Genomic DNA, 15,538 nt, shown 5'->3' with positions numbered 1-15,538 from the left:
TCCTCTCGCAAACATGCCCAAAACTGCCTGTGACACGGTTTTATTGATTAATTTTGTGGAAAAAAAATTTTTATTTGCGTCGTGTATAAAAAATTATTATTATTTTTATTGTAAATATGAATATTATTGACTTATTTTATAAACAAAAATTCGTTAGATCGTCTCACAAGATATATATCCTACACATACCGTGTCACCTTCGGCAGTGGCAACTAACTATGCATCGAGTTGGGTAAACTCTATTATTTTTCAAGATTTTGAAGAGTGGACTGTGCTTCGGCCATTAGTTTTCATTTTTTAAAAAAATTAAAATTTAATTAGATCAAAGACAGACATCTGTGCGAGTGCGTGAGTGTTTACAGAACGAACTAATTAATTATAAAAATATATTGAATTAATTGGGAAAGAGTAATTTATTAATTTGAAGAAATTTTTTTTTTTATAATTTCTAAACTATGAGATGGGGAGGGCTGACGAGATCACTTGGGCTAAAGTCCGGTCTCATATTGAAGAATTTACCATACTCATACATAACAATCTTATCATGTTGGGAAAAAAATTTATTAAATGTATATCTTAGGAAAATATTGATAAATTCATTTGGTGAAAAGATTATATAATTTAACCACAATATATATTTTGAATAGAAACCAACAATTTAAATATATTCCCCATATTAAAACTGCAAATAGTTTTATTTTTTGTTAAAAAAAAAGAAGAAAAAAAGCAAGCTCCATCGAAAGATGGCATGAATTTGAGTAACCTACGACTCTACCCCGCGACAATATAATTTTCCACCGTATTATTGTTATTGGCCTTTCGTTGTTATGTGATCAATGAGTGGAATAGCAAAGGCTCCACTTTTATATCCTTCCTTTCTTCTCACAACTTCCTACTCTTCCATAAACCAACAATTAATTGTTCGCCATACATTAAATTTTAAATAGTTTAAAAGTGGAGCCATGTTTTCTTCCCTCCCCACTGCTTTATTATTGCCCAAACTAAATCCACATTTGGATTTTACATTAAACTTGACTTTACACTTATTCCCTTACCCAATTCGATCATAATTTTTTTTCTAAAGCAGTCTTCCTTGTCATGAAGATGTGTAATTTTTTCGCTTCTACGTGGATTGTTTAATAAAACGATGTTTGTATCACTTCATCCAAATGAACTTTGAAGATTTATTCGGAAAATTATGTATACAAAACCATCACAGTGAATGTAATCACTAATCCGTGGACCTGTAGTTCTTTTTTTATTTCTTTGGGTTTTTTTGTTTTTTGTTTACTATTTATGTTGATGTTAACATGTGGACTCGGGGTAGTATAAAATACAGACAAAGCTCGCTGCTGCGGACACAAAGAGACGGCGGGGTGGAGGGAGGGAATGAGATATTGTGGTAGCAGCAAGGATCCTGCGTCCATCTGTTCTTTCCACTCCACACACCACTCTGTTGTCTCGTCTTTGCTTGTTTCCCGCCAAAACAAAGGGAAAAAGGCGCGTTTAATTACAGCTGCTGCTGCTTTGCTGCCTGAATCACACCCCCTTTTCCCTCTCTTTCTTGAAACCTGTGCGACCCTACACCCACAACTTCTTCTCCCTTTGTATGTTCTATATATGTACCGGTGCATGCCTATAGAGAACTGAAGCAGTTGTCTAATTGCTTTAATGCTTTCTCTGCTTTTGTAAACTATTGTGAACTTCTTCCGTCTCTTCCGTCTTCACCTCTTTCAGTACTTGAGTACTGCTACTGCGGATTTTTTACTCAACTCCTTTGGTCTAAAGATTATTTGGAAAGAAATTCATCATCGTTTTGTTTTTTTTCTTCATTTGGCTTTTGATTTTGAGCTTATGTGAGGTGGTAGAGCGGCTCCACTACTTACGGGTTTCTTGTTGTGTTTATGCTTTAGTCTATTTGGATACCAGAGCAATGGAAGTCAAGCGACCATTCAAGTTTACGGAACACGTTGTCTCGACTTCCAAGCTTGTAAATCACCGGAGATCCACCGCTGATCCAAAGCGAACCCGGAAAGTAGTTAGAATCATTCTAACAGACGGCGACGCTACGGAATCATCCGGCGATGAATCCGACTCCGCCGCAGGACTCTGCTCGCGAAGAGTCAAGAGGCACGTGGAAGAGATAAGTTTCCGTACACCGTCCACGCAACAGCTACCTGTACGAGATAAAGATCGTTTCAACAAGAAAAGGCGGTGGAGTCCGACTGGAAATGACGTCACCAGCCGGAAAAAGTTCCGGGGTGTGCGTCAGCGGCCTTGGGGGAGATGGGCGGCCGAGATCCGGGACCCGACCATCGGAAAACGAGTCTGGCTGGGAACCTACGACACCCCGGAAGAAGCTGCCACCGTTTACGACAGCGCGGCCGTTAAATTGAAAGGCCACGCCGCTGTGACCAACTTCCCTGTTGCCTCCCCCGTCATAGACTCCGCGACAGAGAGCGAGCCCGTCTCCTCCGGAAACGACGCCGCACTGTCTCCGACATCAGTCCTCCGGTTCGAGGATTTTCCGGCTTTCGAAAGCCTCGGTTACGGCGTCGACGATTTGGGGTTTGACTTTGATTTGCCGTTGGGCCTGCCGGGCATAAGGATGTCGAGGGATCACCTGGCCGACGAATTCGGCGAGTTTGACTTTGATGACTTTATCAACGACATCATGACATCAGCTGATCTTGACGTGGCGCTATAGGATTGGCCAAAAATGATGCGGGAACTTTATTTATTATATAATGTTCGGATTTGTCATTAGTTGTCTTAAGAGCTTGTATTTAGTAATCCTATAATCCTACATATATATAATATTTATATAAATATATATAATTATATACCGCAGCGAAGTCTTTGATAGGAGATTTTGTGTGTGTATTTCTAGTTAGAATCAAGCTATTAGATAACTTTAATGTACTGTAAAAATTAATTTCCAATACAAATCATATAATATTTTCTTGTTATTACATTATTTATTTATACAAAGCGATTGTTTGTGAAGAACATCGCAATCGGTGATATTTTGACAATAATCAATTTCTAATTAAGGTAATTTTAAATCTATTTTAAGATTAACTAATTAAAATGATATACTTGACGAATCCATATGATAAAGACAGTATTGAATAGTAAATTAAGTTGTAATTTCTAGCAGTCGTCGAAATATCCTAGTCCATTTAGAGTCTTAGACAAAGAATATGTGGTTTGTGTTGGGTTTCCTAGTTCAATAAATTCATGCCTGGGGTGGCCCTGCGCATTTCTACACTTGGTTCGACGGCAAATGCTATGGTCATTGGGTGTATTTCACACTGTGGAACCGGTCACCCATCCCCAGTCGATGCTACACCTAATGAAAATAACGTTAGCACTTGTTTTATTTGGTGCTGGGACTGTGGCCATTTATTTATTTTTATACGACTGAGGTCCAGGTTTCTTATCTAGACCATCTGTTTATTTTCAAGTGAGATTTTAACTCAAGATTTTATGGGTTTTGTACTTTCTTTCAAAAGGTTTTCATAACTCTTTGTTTTTTTTTTTTTTTTTTCAAAACACGTTTTAGAGTGAATCGGTCAATCCATTCAATACATAATTTCGTCATATGAAATCAGAACGATTTCATACCTCTATAACACTGACTGGTTCAACATCTCTCTTAACCTCTTTGAGTTTAGAAGCATTCTCAAGTAGGAAATTGGTCATGTTTAGCCTTATTAAGTGAAATAACATTTTTTGGACGTCACTTTTTAAACAAGTACATGAACTTTGTCACGAATAAGAACAGAGCAGCAGGAGACGAGACAAGAGGAGTTAGCGAAATATTTCTCGATCGGAGAACAAATAGTCAGCTATATGAAGCGCGAACAATTAGATAGATATAAGGTCACATCCAAAAATATCTAGAGCGTGAATTAACTTATTTGAACTAATTTATTTATAATCAACACAAGCAAACAATTTGAAGATAACATTTTGTGAGAAGTCTCCCACTGTGCTTTGGAATGAGTCATATTTGTAGATACATAGATTCGTTTTTAAAACAATAAAGACTTTTAATTTTCAATAGATGTATAAATCTTTTTAGACGTATTTGGAGAGATGAATTTGAAATTTATCAGTTACAATTATTTTTATGATTTGCAATGAAACAATAAAAACATATTTAAATACTTTTAAAATTAATTAATTTGAAATTCATCGATCTAAACGTGACTCAATGAACCTTGTATATGTTTCTTAAAATTGGTAAGAATATTTGCCATCCAAGTGCGATCAACGAAATATGAATCTTTTTTCAACGCACAAAGAAACCGATGACTGGAAATTGCGTGGAAAAAAGAGGGATAAGAATAAAGAATTGGATGGGTCCAATGGTTGGTGACCAAATGTGACCAAACTCTCTACGTGGCCGTTCATTTAGCCGCCGCCTCCCACTATTCTCTCCAAAAATCTTTGCCAAATATATATATCAAAATTCATTTATTTTTAGCAAAAATATTGTTATGTTTTCTAAATGTAATTTCTCTTGTTAATTTTTTTGGCATGGATACATATTAAATTCTATATGTTTGATATGGTTTTTTCAAATATTTACTTTTAAATTTGATTTTATTGTATTTTAAATTGTAGTTAACGGATCTTTATATGTGACACGAGTTAATCATGTCCATACACGAGTTAATCCCATCCATATTTGTAATAATACTTTTGAGATAAAAAATAATATATTTTCATGAATAACCCAAATATGAGATCAGTCTCACAAAATTGACCTGTGAGATTGTCTCACATAAATTTATGTGACAATTTAAATACATGTTAAAATAAAAGATAAATATAATTATTAAAATTCTTTAATCAATATCAAAAAAAAAAAAAAAAAAAAAATTTACCCACAAAATGTGTTCCTTAATACTCGATCAACAAATTGCTTGGAAACTGGAGTGAAAAAACCGCACTGCTGATTAATTTAATTATTAATTTATTTGATTGGCTTGGAATAAAGCGTGCTTCAACTTCAACTAGCAACTTCTTTCCTTTAATAAACATATTTTCATTTAATAATCCTTTAGGGGGACTTAGACTAATTCCTGTCGATTATTATATTTTGACTACTTATCAGTAATATTTTTTTTTGTAATGAAATTGTCCAATAGGCTAAATGTCACATACTAAAAAAGATAAAAATATATCAATCAAAACTAACTTATTATAAGCATGCTATTTATCTATTTCAATGACGTACATCTCAAATATTTAGTGTACTTGTTCAAGAATATCAAATTCGACGGACACGAAATACGTGCAGAGGACATGATACTATGACCATACAATTAAAGATGACAATGGGTCGTGTTGATATAAAATTTTACGTCTTCCGTCTGTTTTTCATTTATTATATTCAAATTCATCCTTTTCTTTATCGAGTATTAAATTTAATTTGCATACTTATATCCGTCGTCGAAAGATTGAAAATCCGTATCTTACCCAAATTTTTATTATCTACTTATGATTGTATTTTATCAAATTTGAATTAATTTGAATAAGCTACGAATATTTACTAAATTATTGAGATAATAATAAAGAAAAAATATAAAGATTAACAAATTAAACATTATAGAAAAACAAAATAATATTATAAACAATTTATTTTAACATAATGATCCAATCAGGTAAAAAATCTTTCGGTATCCCCATTTTTGCTATGTCCTGTTTTCGCATTCTCAAATCGGTGTGTGAAGAAAGAGAGAGTGAATGTTCTAATTTTTTGTGGGGAGTAGACGCAGGGAAAAAGAGAATGCACTGAAAATTGTGGCCAGCCTTGTGTAAGCCGAAATGCATGGGTGGTTTGGGGTTCAGACAGCTGGAGACTTTCAATCAGGCCCTACTAGCTAAACAGATTTGGTGCATTATCTCGGAACCTGAATCTTTGGTGGCAAGAGTCTTGAAAGGCCAGTATTTTCGCCATCAGGATATTATGGAAGCCGATATGGGCAGCAATCCTTCTTCCATCTGGAGAGCGTTGATGTGGAGCAGGCCTTTACTTGCTGAAGGTTTGTGTTGGAAGGTGGGAGATGGTAGATGGAACATGCCTCTGATCCAAAAGAATTTCTCTCCACTTATTGCTCAGAAAATCACTTCTATTCCCATCACTCTGACAAGTAGAAATGATACGAAATTTTGGAAATATGACCAGAAAGGTATATATACGGTACGGGATGGGTATAAGGCTGCCCAAGGCCTCTATGAACAGCCTCCCTCGTGCTCGGCCCCTCTCCAAAAGGGCTGGTGGAAGTTCCTGTGGTCACTATCGATTCCTCCAAAAGTGAGAATATTCTGGTGGAGAGCGCTTAACAATATTATTCCAACGGAACAAAACCTACTTACACATCATGTTCCGGTTACTGGAAGGTGTCCGTTGTGTCAATTTAACTGGGATACAACCAGTCATGCCCTATTTCCTTGCCCGGCTGTGAAATCTTGTTGGAAAAGAAGCTGGATTTGCTCGTCTCTTAAGCAGCTTCGCCACTTAAACGTGTTTGATATATTTCTAGGGATGAAGGAGAAGATGAGTAAACCTGATTTCGAACTGTTTATCATGCGTACTTTGGCCACTTGGAATGAGAGGCTTCGCTATCTTCATGAATGTAATGGTAAGGCTCGAGAATTGGATGCTGATTGGTGTGAAAATATGCTCCGGGAATTTCGTGCGGCACGTGATTCAGTTATGAGCGGCAAAGAGTCAAATTTGATCAGCTCTCAAAGCACTTGGTCTGCCCCGTTAGTTCACCAATTCCGGTTGGATGTGGATGCAGCTTATAAAGAGGGATATCCTAGTTGCACAGTCGGTGGAGTTATTCGTGATCATGAGGGACAACCGATTTTGGCTTTCGGAGAATTGATTGACAAGGCCCAATCTGTTACAATGGCCGAGCTTCTTGCCATCCAGGTTGGCTTGAAAGTCGCTAGGCAGCACAACATTCAGATTCATCAAATCACCTCGGACTCTCTTCTTGCAGTACAAGCAGTCACAAGGCCAGAAGATGATCTTAGTTATGTGGGTTCTATTGCTGCGGATATTAGCATACTTATGGAGGCACTCGAGAGCCCTCATCTTTTTCATGTCAGGAGATCGGCTAACCGAGTGGCTCACTCGGTTGATGCTTTTGCTTTTTCATCCTCCTCTCATTTTGTTTGGGAGCATGAATCTTTTCCTTTGTGGTTAATTAAACTTGTAATTGCGAATCTATCTTCTTTTTAATAAATTACAAGATTTCAGCTGTAAAAAAAAAGAGTGCCTCAATGATTTATCTCGTTGCCATCTTTTTTTATTTTTTAAAGTACTTCAATAATATAATAACTACGACATTAATTTTAAGCATTTTTATTATTTATTATTTATTATTGAAGAAAATACTTAAATAATGATAGGCTTGATTGATTAAAATTATTTTAACAATAAAAATATGTGAATTTTTGTTGGCTTAAGATCGTTTGTTTGTCATTTTGGGGTAAGTGGGTTTGGGCTGTAAAAATATCATCTTCTGCCAAATGCCCGTTCGTGGAAACCCATTTCGATGAAGCCCAATACCTGATAAGCCCATATCCACTGAAATACAGAAGTTAAAACTTAAAAACCCTGGAGTCCGTATCCTGGCCGCCAGGTTTCACAATCGCAAGCACACCAGCAGCATTCTCTAGGTTTCAAGTTTTCTGGAGAATCCCACAGCTGAAATGGTGGAATAAATCTCAGAAATCAACGTTTGTGAGTGTGAATTTCGGGAGAAAATTTTGGAACGCTTTACTAAATTTAGGAGGTAAAATCTGTGTGTCGGGTTCTGGTTTTCTGAAATTTTGATTTTATTTGTTTCGGATCCGTGTATCGGGTCTAATCTGGCATGAGGCGGTGGAGATGGCGTAAACAACTTGTTTGCTGCTTGCAGAGTTTTGAATGTTCAGAAGCTTCTCCCTTTTCCATTCGTTTTTTGTTCAAAATTTACTTAGGGGGCCTATGATGATCGAAACTATTGCCTACATTGTCTGATTTTTTAGGTGAAGAATGTTATCGACTACTTCTGAGGCCTCCTTTTGGAGATTATGAATGATTGGGATGAATTTGAATATTTTTGGGTATGAATTTTTTTTTCTATGGATTTCAAATTAATGGATTTTAAATCCAATTGATTACTTGGATTAATATGTATATTCGGTCAATTTCTAATATATCAATTACTAAATCTATGTAGATGTAATAGAAATTACGATGGATTTAATATTAACTCAAGATATGTTACATTTCAAATTCATCGTTCAAATGTATGCAGCCAGCGTTGTGTTCCTTGTTTTCTATGATTTGGATTCAACGTGGAGGCAGATGAAAACTACATATCAACAGTCCTAAGGCTTGAACAATCATCCTTAATATCGACTTTTAAGAGAAACCACTGTAGTTTTCTCAATATGTTTTGTGAAGCTTTTTGTGCAGTTTGATTCAACATGTTATACCTGGTTTTATTACACCTTCATGCAACAACAAGGTGATCGACACCAGGGCTACAACGGATAAAGTAGCAAAAACCGGGGTGGAGCTAAATCTGTATCCTTCATATTGGTATAAACTAGTTCCGGTGAAACTTGGCGACTGGTTGCAGCCATTGTTAATGGTTTGGTTGAGATCTTCGATGGTAGCTTCATCTGACGTTAAGATCTCAAGTTTAAGACGATGTTTCTAGTATGAGACTCGATTGTAATAATTGTCATTCTCTACTGAAAAAAAAATAAAGAAATTTACCTTGAAAAATATATTTTATTTGTTGAATGTTAAAATGCAAACAGCTTCGGTTTTAGTAAGAGAGGGAAGAGTTTAAGGATTTATACTGTGTAAGATATCATATTGTTCGAGGAACCCTTGACGCTGTTGGAGCAAAGGATCGTCAACAAGGGCATTCTATTGTGTTGTAGATTTTTATCCAAAACTTATATCATTTGATGATGTCATGTGAATCGTTAGAAACATGTGAAGTGTGTGATAACCCAGTAACGAAAGTTTCCGTAAAGACTGCAGCAAGCTACCATGAGAAAAGATTTTTGACTTCAGAACTGTCACAGTGTCTAAGGTTTAATGTTGAAATAATTTCAGATGTTTTTTCTGATTTTGTACGTTTCAACAAATAGTTTAAAATATTTTGATTTTTTTGGAACAGGTCCTGAGTCAAATCAGCAATGATTAGAAACACTTATTTTTACATTATTTCGGAATTCAAGAATTCAATCATATGAACATGTAAATTGCGGGAAAGTCGGATACGATTCCGTGAAAATAATCTCATAGCAAGCTTCCATGAAGGCCCAGCTGGAATATTAGACACTATAAGTAATTTATAGTATTTTTTAAAAGATAGTTACGTATTTGATTTAAAATGAATTACGTGTTTGAGTGACATTAATTACTCATAGCCAATGATTCAATCAAGTGTTTAATGGTACTAATTTGAACTCCAAAAGTGTGAAAGTTCGATTTGGAATAGATATGCTATTCACTGTTATTTTAAATTTTATCAAAATGGGATTGCATGTCAAAATTAAATAAGATTAGTCCAATGACAGATTTTTACCAACAGTATCTTTATTAATTATGGAGGTAAAACACCGAAGTTTGCTATTATTTTACACAAAAATTCTTGTTCGACTGTCTTATGATTTGATTTTTTGTGAAAACATATCTCCGATCCGACATATGAAAAATATTATTATTTATGACAAAAAAATATTATTTTCATGACTTGTATAAATCAAATTAACTCGTCTGATAAATATAATTGATCAGTGAGATAATTTGACAGTAACAGAATATAGCAACCGATCTCCTCTTGTCTCCTATTCCGATAATCGATAAATTTTGAAACTAGGTAGTACTTGGGGATTATCAATTTTACAGAGAAATGATTCCTAAATTATTTTTATGCAATATTTATTTATTAAAATCCATATGTGAATATGTCAATTTGAACAACAAACAACTCATTATCAGAAAAATTGACACCAAAAATCCAGAATGAAATTGGTAACTTAATTTCTTCTTCTTTTTTTTAGTGGAAATCATTTGCAATTCGATAAAAATAAATTTTTTAAATACCGTTTACACCGTAAATAAACTATTTTCGAACTCTCTGTGAAAATATACACTCTCAACACGTACAAAACGACTACGAACAAATACCAGACAGGTACATGTAAAGACAAGGTTACGTTTGACTTAAAAGATATACAACGGAAGTATACGCTGGATGTACTTTTCCTCGCAGCCTCTCTTTCCGATCTGTCTCGCTGAAGCTAGATCCATTGGATTTCTTTCATCAAGAAATAATCATAAAAGGTGAGCCATTTTTTCTGGCCATTCTTTTGCTTTCTTTTTGCACAACTTTTGTTCGATTATTTTTCGCATAATTATTATATTTTTCTGGTAACTTGTCGACTGATTTCATGAAAATCCCTCTTCTTCCACTGATTTCTTTATCTCGGTTTTTTTTTTTCCTACTAGTTTTTGCTGCTGGGGATTATGAAGCTTTTCCCATCTTCACAAGTTCCTCCATAAATAATATATTTAAGTTATTAGTAATAAATATTATCGAATTTTTTTTCGGTTTTATTTAATATTATTGTTATTATTAATATTATTATCTTTACGGTTATATAAATGATCGGAGACTTAGATAAACTGCTCTGGTACCAAAATTTTTGTTCTCCTTCTATCCAACATCTTTTGTCGGTGTTACTTTTTATTACTTTGATTTTATATGTTTTTTTATTTCATTTTTCTGATTTGTATTTGTTGATAGCTTTGATTGTTTACGTGCAAAAGTTATCAAGTACTTCACATAGAGATGAAACAAAGGTAATCGAAACCAAAAGTTTTGGTTTATTTGTGTACAAACACATTCAAAATTGCAAAATCTTGATCAAACCTCAAAATTTTCTCCGGTCGAACATACTCTGTCCGCCAGTTTAGAAAATGAATGGTTGATTATTTTGTTCTAGCTTCCTAGTGTTGTTGTGGGAACTTATGGTGTGTTTGTTTAATGCCATAGTGGCTTTCAAGAAATTCGTTCTTGTTCTATGATATTTGGGTGTATCAGACGCTAGTTGAAAGAATTTATTAAAATGTAATATGATAAGATGTGAGTTTGTAAAATGGACTTCAAGATGCAACTCATACTTATTGAATGAGTTATTTCATTTGTTTCTACCAAGAATTCAGAACTATCAGGTTGCTTTGAGTTTGCAGTAATGGTACCAAAAGATGTAAGAAACTTGTTTCGACACTATATTTTTAATTTAAAAATGTAAATCTAATCCTCCAGGCATATTTGTCAATTGAAGTACTATCTATGTGAAAGGGATGCCATGTAAATACATAGAAGCATATCCAGAAAAATCCTCCAGGCATATTAGTAGTACAACTTCAAGATTTCTTTTTGTTTAAATGGAGAATACTGCCCTGCTCGCTCCTGCTAGGTCCATCCCTACGGACTAATTTGCGGATGATTCTTAACAGTAAATTAGTGCGGCGAACTTAAGAGAGTCGATAGTAATAGTTTAATGTAATGCAATGGATGCATACATACATATTAACACTATTATAGATTAGTTTGTTTATTTTGCCGCTTTCCGTTTGCTTGTTTCTCACGAGATATTAAACTCCTTTGCTAGTAGGCGAGGCCAAATAGAATGAAGAGATTGAAATCAAAGAAGTCACACTCTTGGTGGTGGGATAGCCACATTAGTCCTACAAACTCCAAGTGGCTACAAGAAAATCTTGAAGGTTAGATATTTGGAATGGAACATACATTTAACATTGTATAATATCTTGGCTACATTTGGTTGAATATAAGGTTTCCATTACATTGATTTCGTTACGTATTCGATGAGTTAAAAAAGCTGTTTGGGTACACAATAAGTGTACTGAGGCACATATGAACATTCTCAGTTGATGAAACAGTAGTAGTAACAGAAAATTATTTGAACCTCTCATCTTAAAAAGGATTCTGTCACAGAATGTCATTTACTAAATTCTTGCATATTATGGACTTTGGTTTCAAATATAATGTTCTTGTGCACCACATTAATAAAAAGTATGACACAATATATTATATTTAATTGATTTCAGAAATAGACGAGATTGTCAAACGAATGCTAAAAATCATCGAAGGGGACGCAGATTCATTTGCCAAAAAGGCTGAACTGTATTATAAGAGGAGACCAGAATTGGTCAATCTGGTTGAGGAGTTTTATCGAAGACATCGATCATTGGCTGAGCGATATGATGTCGTCGCCGGAGAACTCCGAAAAAGCATACCCTCCGATCTTGTATCTCAATGTTCCGGAGTTTCTGATGTGGGTTCAGAACAGAGTATCCATTCTTCTGATCGAAAGAAAAGTCATGGTAACTCCCGTTCTCGTACAGCGGGATTTGATGTTTTTCTTGGTAGTGGTGGCAGTGGCTCGGAATTAAATAATAAAGGAGATGGGTCATCTAGTTCTGAATCGGAAACCGATGATTCCTCCATTGATAATTACGATATCACCCCGAGCAATGATGGTGAGACACAAGAGTTGCGTCAGAAGAATATTGAGTTAGAGAACCAGCTTGGGGAGGTGAAAGAGAAGCTGAAGATGCTCCAAGAAGAGATTTCTGAAGAGCATAAGAAATCCCACGATGGGAATGCTGAATTTTCCTCCAAGATAGCTGTTTATGAAGAGGAACTGCGAGTTGCTAAAGAAAAGATACAGCATTCTGGAGAAGAAATTACTCACTTGACAATCGAGCTTCAAAAGTATCATCAGTCTTTGGAAGATTCAAACAATTCTGTTACTGATCCTAAAGTCTTGGATTCTAATTCATTAGAGGAGCTAAGTCCAGCCCTAGAGCTTGGGAAAAACAGCAATCGTTCACAGGCGGAGGATTCTGACTCTGTCCACAACATTCAGATGCTTGAAGAAGAGCTGAGAATCGCGCAAGAGAAGCTTCATGATTCAGTGGAGGAAATCGAGAAATTCAGGCAGGAACTTATGAGCAAAGGCTCTTTGATTCAGAACTTGCAGAATCAGCTTGAATCAGCTCAAACAGAGGCATCGGACACAAAAAACAAACTCGAGAAAGAGAGAAGAAAGATTTTGGAGCTGCAAAATGAAATAATCAGGTACAAAACCTGCCTTTCAGATAGCGATCGAGTTATCCGGGAATTAAAAGAAACGTTATCTAATGCCAAGATGAGCTTATCTGAAGAAAACGAGCAACTTCAAACACAGATATCAAGAATGACAACGGGAAAAACTCACTTGGAGGACAACCTAAAAGAATTGGATTTACGTCGTCAGTCCTTAGAAGACGAACTGAGACTGGCCAAGGCTGGAAAAGACGAGAATGGAGGTGAATTCCGAGTTCAAATAGATCAGTTAAATGCTGATATTACCGAGAGGAATGATCGCTTGGAAGAACTAAACAAAACCTTTGATTCATTAAAGCTCAAACACGAAAGTCAGATGTCCAAGAAAGATGATCAGATCGATCAAATGAGCAAACATCTGCACCAACTGCATATTGAGCACGTTAAATTGATTGCTGGAGCCGAGAGGGCACACAAATTGTCAGAGGAGCTGGGATCGAGGGTTAAAGAACTGGAAAGGGAAGTAGAGAGGAAACAAGAGACCATTCTAGAAGGAGCAGAAGAGAAACGAGAGGCAATCAGGCAACTTTGCTTCTCGCTCGAGCATTACCGCGATGGGTATCATAAGCTTCGTCAGGTCATTTTGGGCCACAAGCGATTGCCTGTAATGGCATCCTGAGTTTGTCGTACTTTTGAGGTGTATCATGTTTACCGGGCTGTCTTAATCCGGATTTTGTTTCGGTCCTGTGTTTCTAGCATTCAGCAGATGATCATGAACTACTTCAGCTGCGGTGTTACGGTTGTCACTGAGTTCTAAAAGGAAGAAGAAGACGCGATGATACTAAGTGTAATGTGTTGGATTCCCTTGTCGATTATTGTTTTCTTAAAGGGCATCATTCGCATTCATGTGTATTTCTTTTGTCCGATAATTAAAATGAATTTAGTATTTCTGTTTTTTTTTAAATAAGTTATTGAGACTATCCTATTCCTTGGTGTCGTGATTGTGTGTGTGTATATATATTATATGTCAATTAATGATTTTTTTAACTTTTTTTTATTCATATATTGTGACTAAAAGAATTCATTTGACATCTCAAATTTTAAATCAGTGGAAGGAAGATTGGGGTCACTAATAGCAATTGGCTCCCTTTCAGTAGTTATTCTTAGTGTTCATTTATATTTCAATTGATTCGTGTAAATAGGTCTATCTGAATTTTCACGCAATTTAAAAAAGTTATTGAAAAAGCAAATTTTATAATGAAAAATTTCATCTTATTTAGTGAATGCTTTAGTAGAATAAAAAATTTGTTATAATTAATTACTGTATTTACTTAGAGGATATATATATATATATATATATATATATAATATATGAACTGATCTTTTTCAAATTTAAAAAAAATTATTAGAAATTTTGAAATAGGTGATATGTAATAAATGATTGAAAAATATTAATTTTATCCATTTTTATCCATTTTTTTATCTAGACATCTCAATTTTCTTTAAAATATTGTAACGTAAATTTAAAAATATTTGAATATAAACTTCATTTATTATATGCATTGATTATACTATTATTTTGGCAGTTCTAATTTGAATTTAATTCATATTTATGTAAATTCAATCGTGATTTATGAATTTATTCAAATTGAAATTCACTTAAAAAAATAATCTACTTCTAAATTTTTGCATTCTAGTATCAATTCATATAATTTGATATATGATTTTGTGTTAATTTGATATATTGAGTTGTTAGTATAAATTGTATAAATAATTCAGTTGATTTCTATTTATTTTAAAAATTCAAATTTGAATTTGACTTCATTTGAAAATATAAATTATATTTAAATATTATAATTATTATTTTATTTAATTTTGAATACGGTTTTGAGTTTTGTGTTACTTTCATAAATTAAGTAATCATTAATCTCTAAAATATTAAATAAAATATACAATTTTATATAATATTATGTTTTTCAATTTTTCAGTGAAAAATATCATCTTGAATTTTTGATATATTGAATATTCGTAAATTGATATTATTATTATTATTATAGTTTATCTTAATCAAAACTTTATATAATAACTCTTTAACATATTTTAAAAAAATAATTAAAAAATCATATAATAGATGACATAAATTTTTGAAAAATATTTATTTAATCTTTAAAATTTTGATAGATAGAATAATATGTATTTGTTTAGATATCTTTTTTATTATTATTAACAACAGTTTCACTAAGCCAATATACCGATTGTAATGCTAAAGAAGTCAATTTGATCTAAACATTTGTGTATAATAATTTTTTATAAGAATATTCAAAATTTAAATATATTCATTATATTATATCAATAATTTTAAGTGATTA

General features: G+C 34.0%; 2 protein-coding genes, 1 long non-coding RNA gene and 1 other non-coding gene across 7 annotated transcripts; 3 read left to right on the top strand and 1 right to left on the bottom strand.

The window, feature by feature from the left end:
* Window positions 1-1,329: 1,329 nt before the first annotated feature.
* LOC142553399 (pathogenesis-related genes transcriptional activator PTI6-like) lies at window positions 1,330-2,969 on the top strand. The gene is made up of 2 exons (XM_075663617.1): window positions 1,330-1,573; window positions 1,914-2,969. The coding sequence occupies exons 1-2, from the start codon at window positions 1,390-1,392 to the stop codon at window positions 2,705-2,707; spliced, it is 978 nt and encodes a 325-aa protein (XP_075519732.1). The 5' UTR covers window positions 1,330-1,389; the 3' UTR covers window positions 2,708-2,969.
* Window positions 2,970-8,006: 5,037 nt separating this feature from the next.
* LOC142554900 (small nucleolar RNA SNORD34) lies at window positions 8,007-8,089 on the top strand. Its single transcript, XR_012822264.1, has one exon. It is a non-coding gene; the product is annotated as a small nucleolar RNA SNORD34 (small nucleolar RNA).
* A 2,103-nt stretch (window positions 8,090-10,192) lies between these two features.
* On the top strand, window positions 10,193-14,154 carry LOC142553397 (protein NETWORKED 4A-like). 4 transcript variants are annotated; one of them, XM_075663614.1, is made up of 4 exons: window positions 10,193-10,378; window positions 11,231-11,304; window positions 11,716-11,824; window positions 12,170-14,154. In XM_075663614.1, the coding sequence occupies exons 2-4, from the start codon at window positions 11,290-11,292 to the stop codon at window positions 13,846-13,848; spliced, it is 1,803 nt and encodes a 600-aa protein (XP_075519729.1). In that variant the 5' UTR covers window positions 10,193-10,378; window positions 11,231-11,289; the 3' UTR covers window positions 13,849-14,154. The 4 variants fall into 4 exon arrangements, with proteins under 4 accessions (XP_075519729.1, XP_075519731.1, XP_075519727.1 ...); XM_075663613.1 differs by lacking the exon at window positions 10,193-10,378 and adding an exon at window positions 10,878-10,897; XM_075663616.1 differs by lacking the exon at window positions 11,231-11,304 and having other exon boundaries at window positions 10,194-10,378.
* LOC142553398 (uncharacterized) lies at window positions 13,796-14,949 on the bottom strand. Its single transcript, XR_012821942.1, has 2 exons — window positions 14,829-14,949; window positions 13,796-14,051 (listed from the first exon to the last, which is right to left on the bottom strand). It is a non-coding gene; the product is annotated as an uncharacterized LOC142553398 (long non-coding RNA).
* Window positions 14,950-15,538: the final 589 nt, after the last annotated feature.

This window comes from Primulina tabacum, chromosome 8, assembly GCF_025594145.1.
Source record: "Primulina tabacum isolate GXHZ01 chromosome 8, ASM2559414v2, whole genome shotgun sequence".
NCBI classification, from domain to species: domain Eukaryota; kingdom Viridiplantae; phylum Streptophyta; class Magnoliopsida; order Lamiales; family Gesneriaceae; genus Primulina; species Primulina tabacum.
This window is presented reverse-complemented; position numbering and strand designations above follow the sequence as displayed.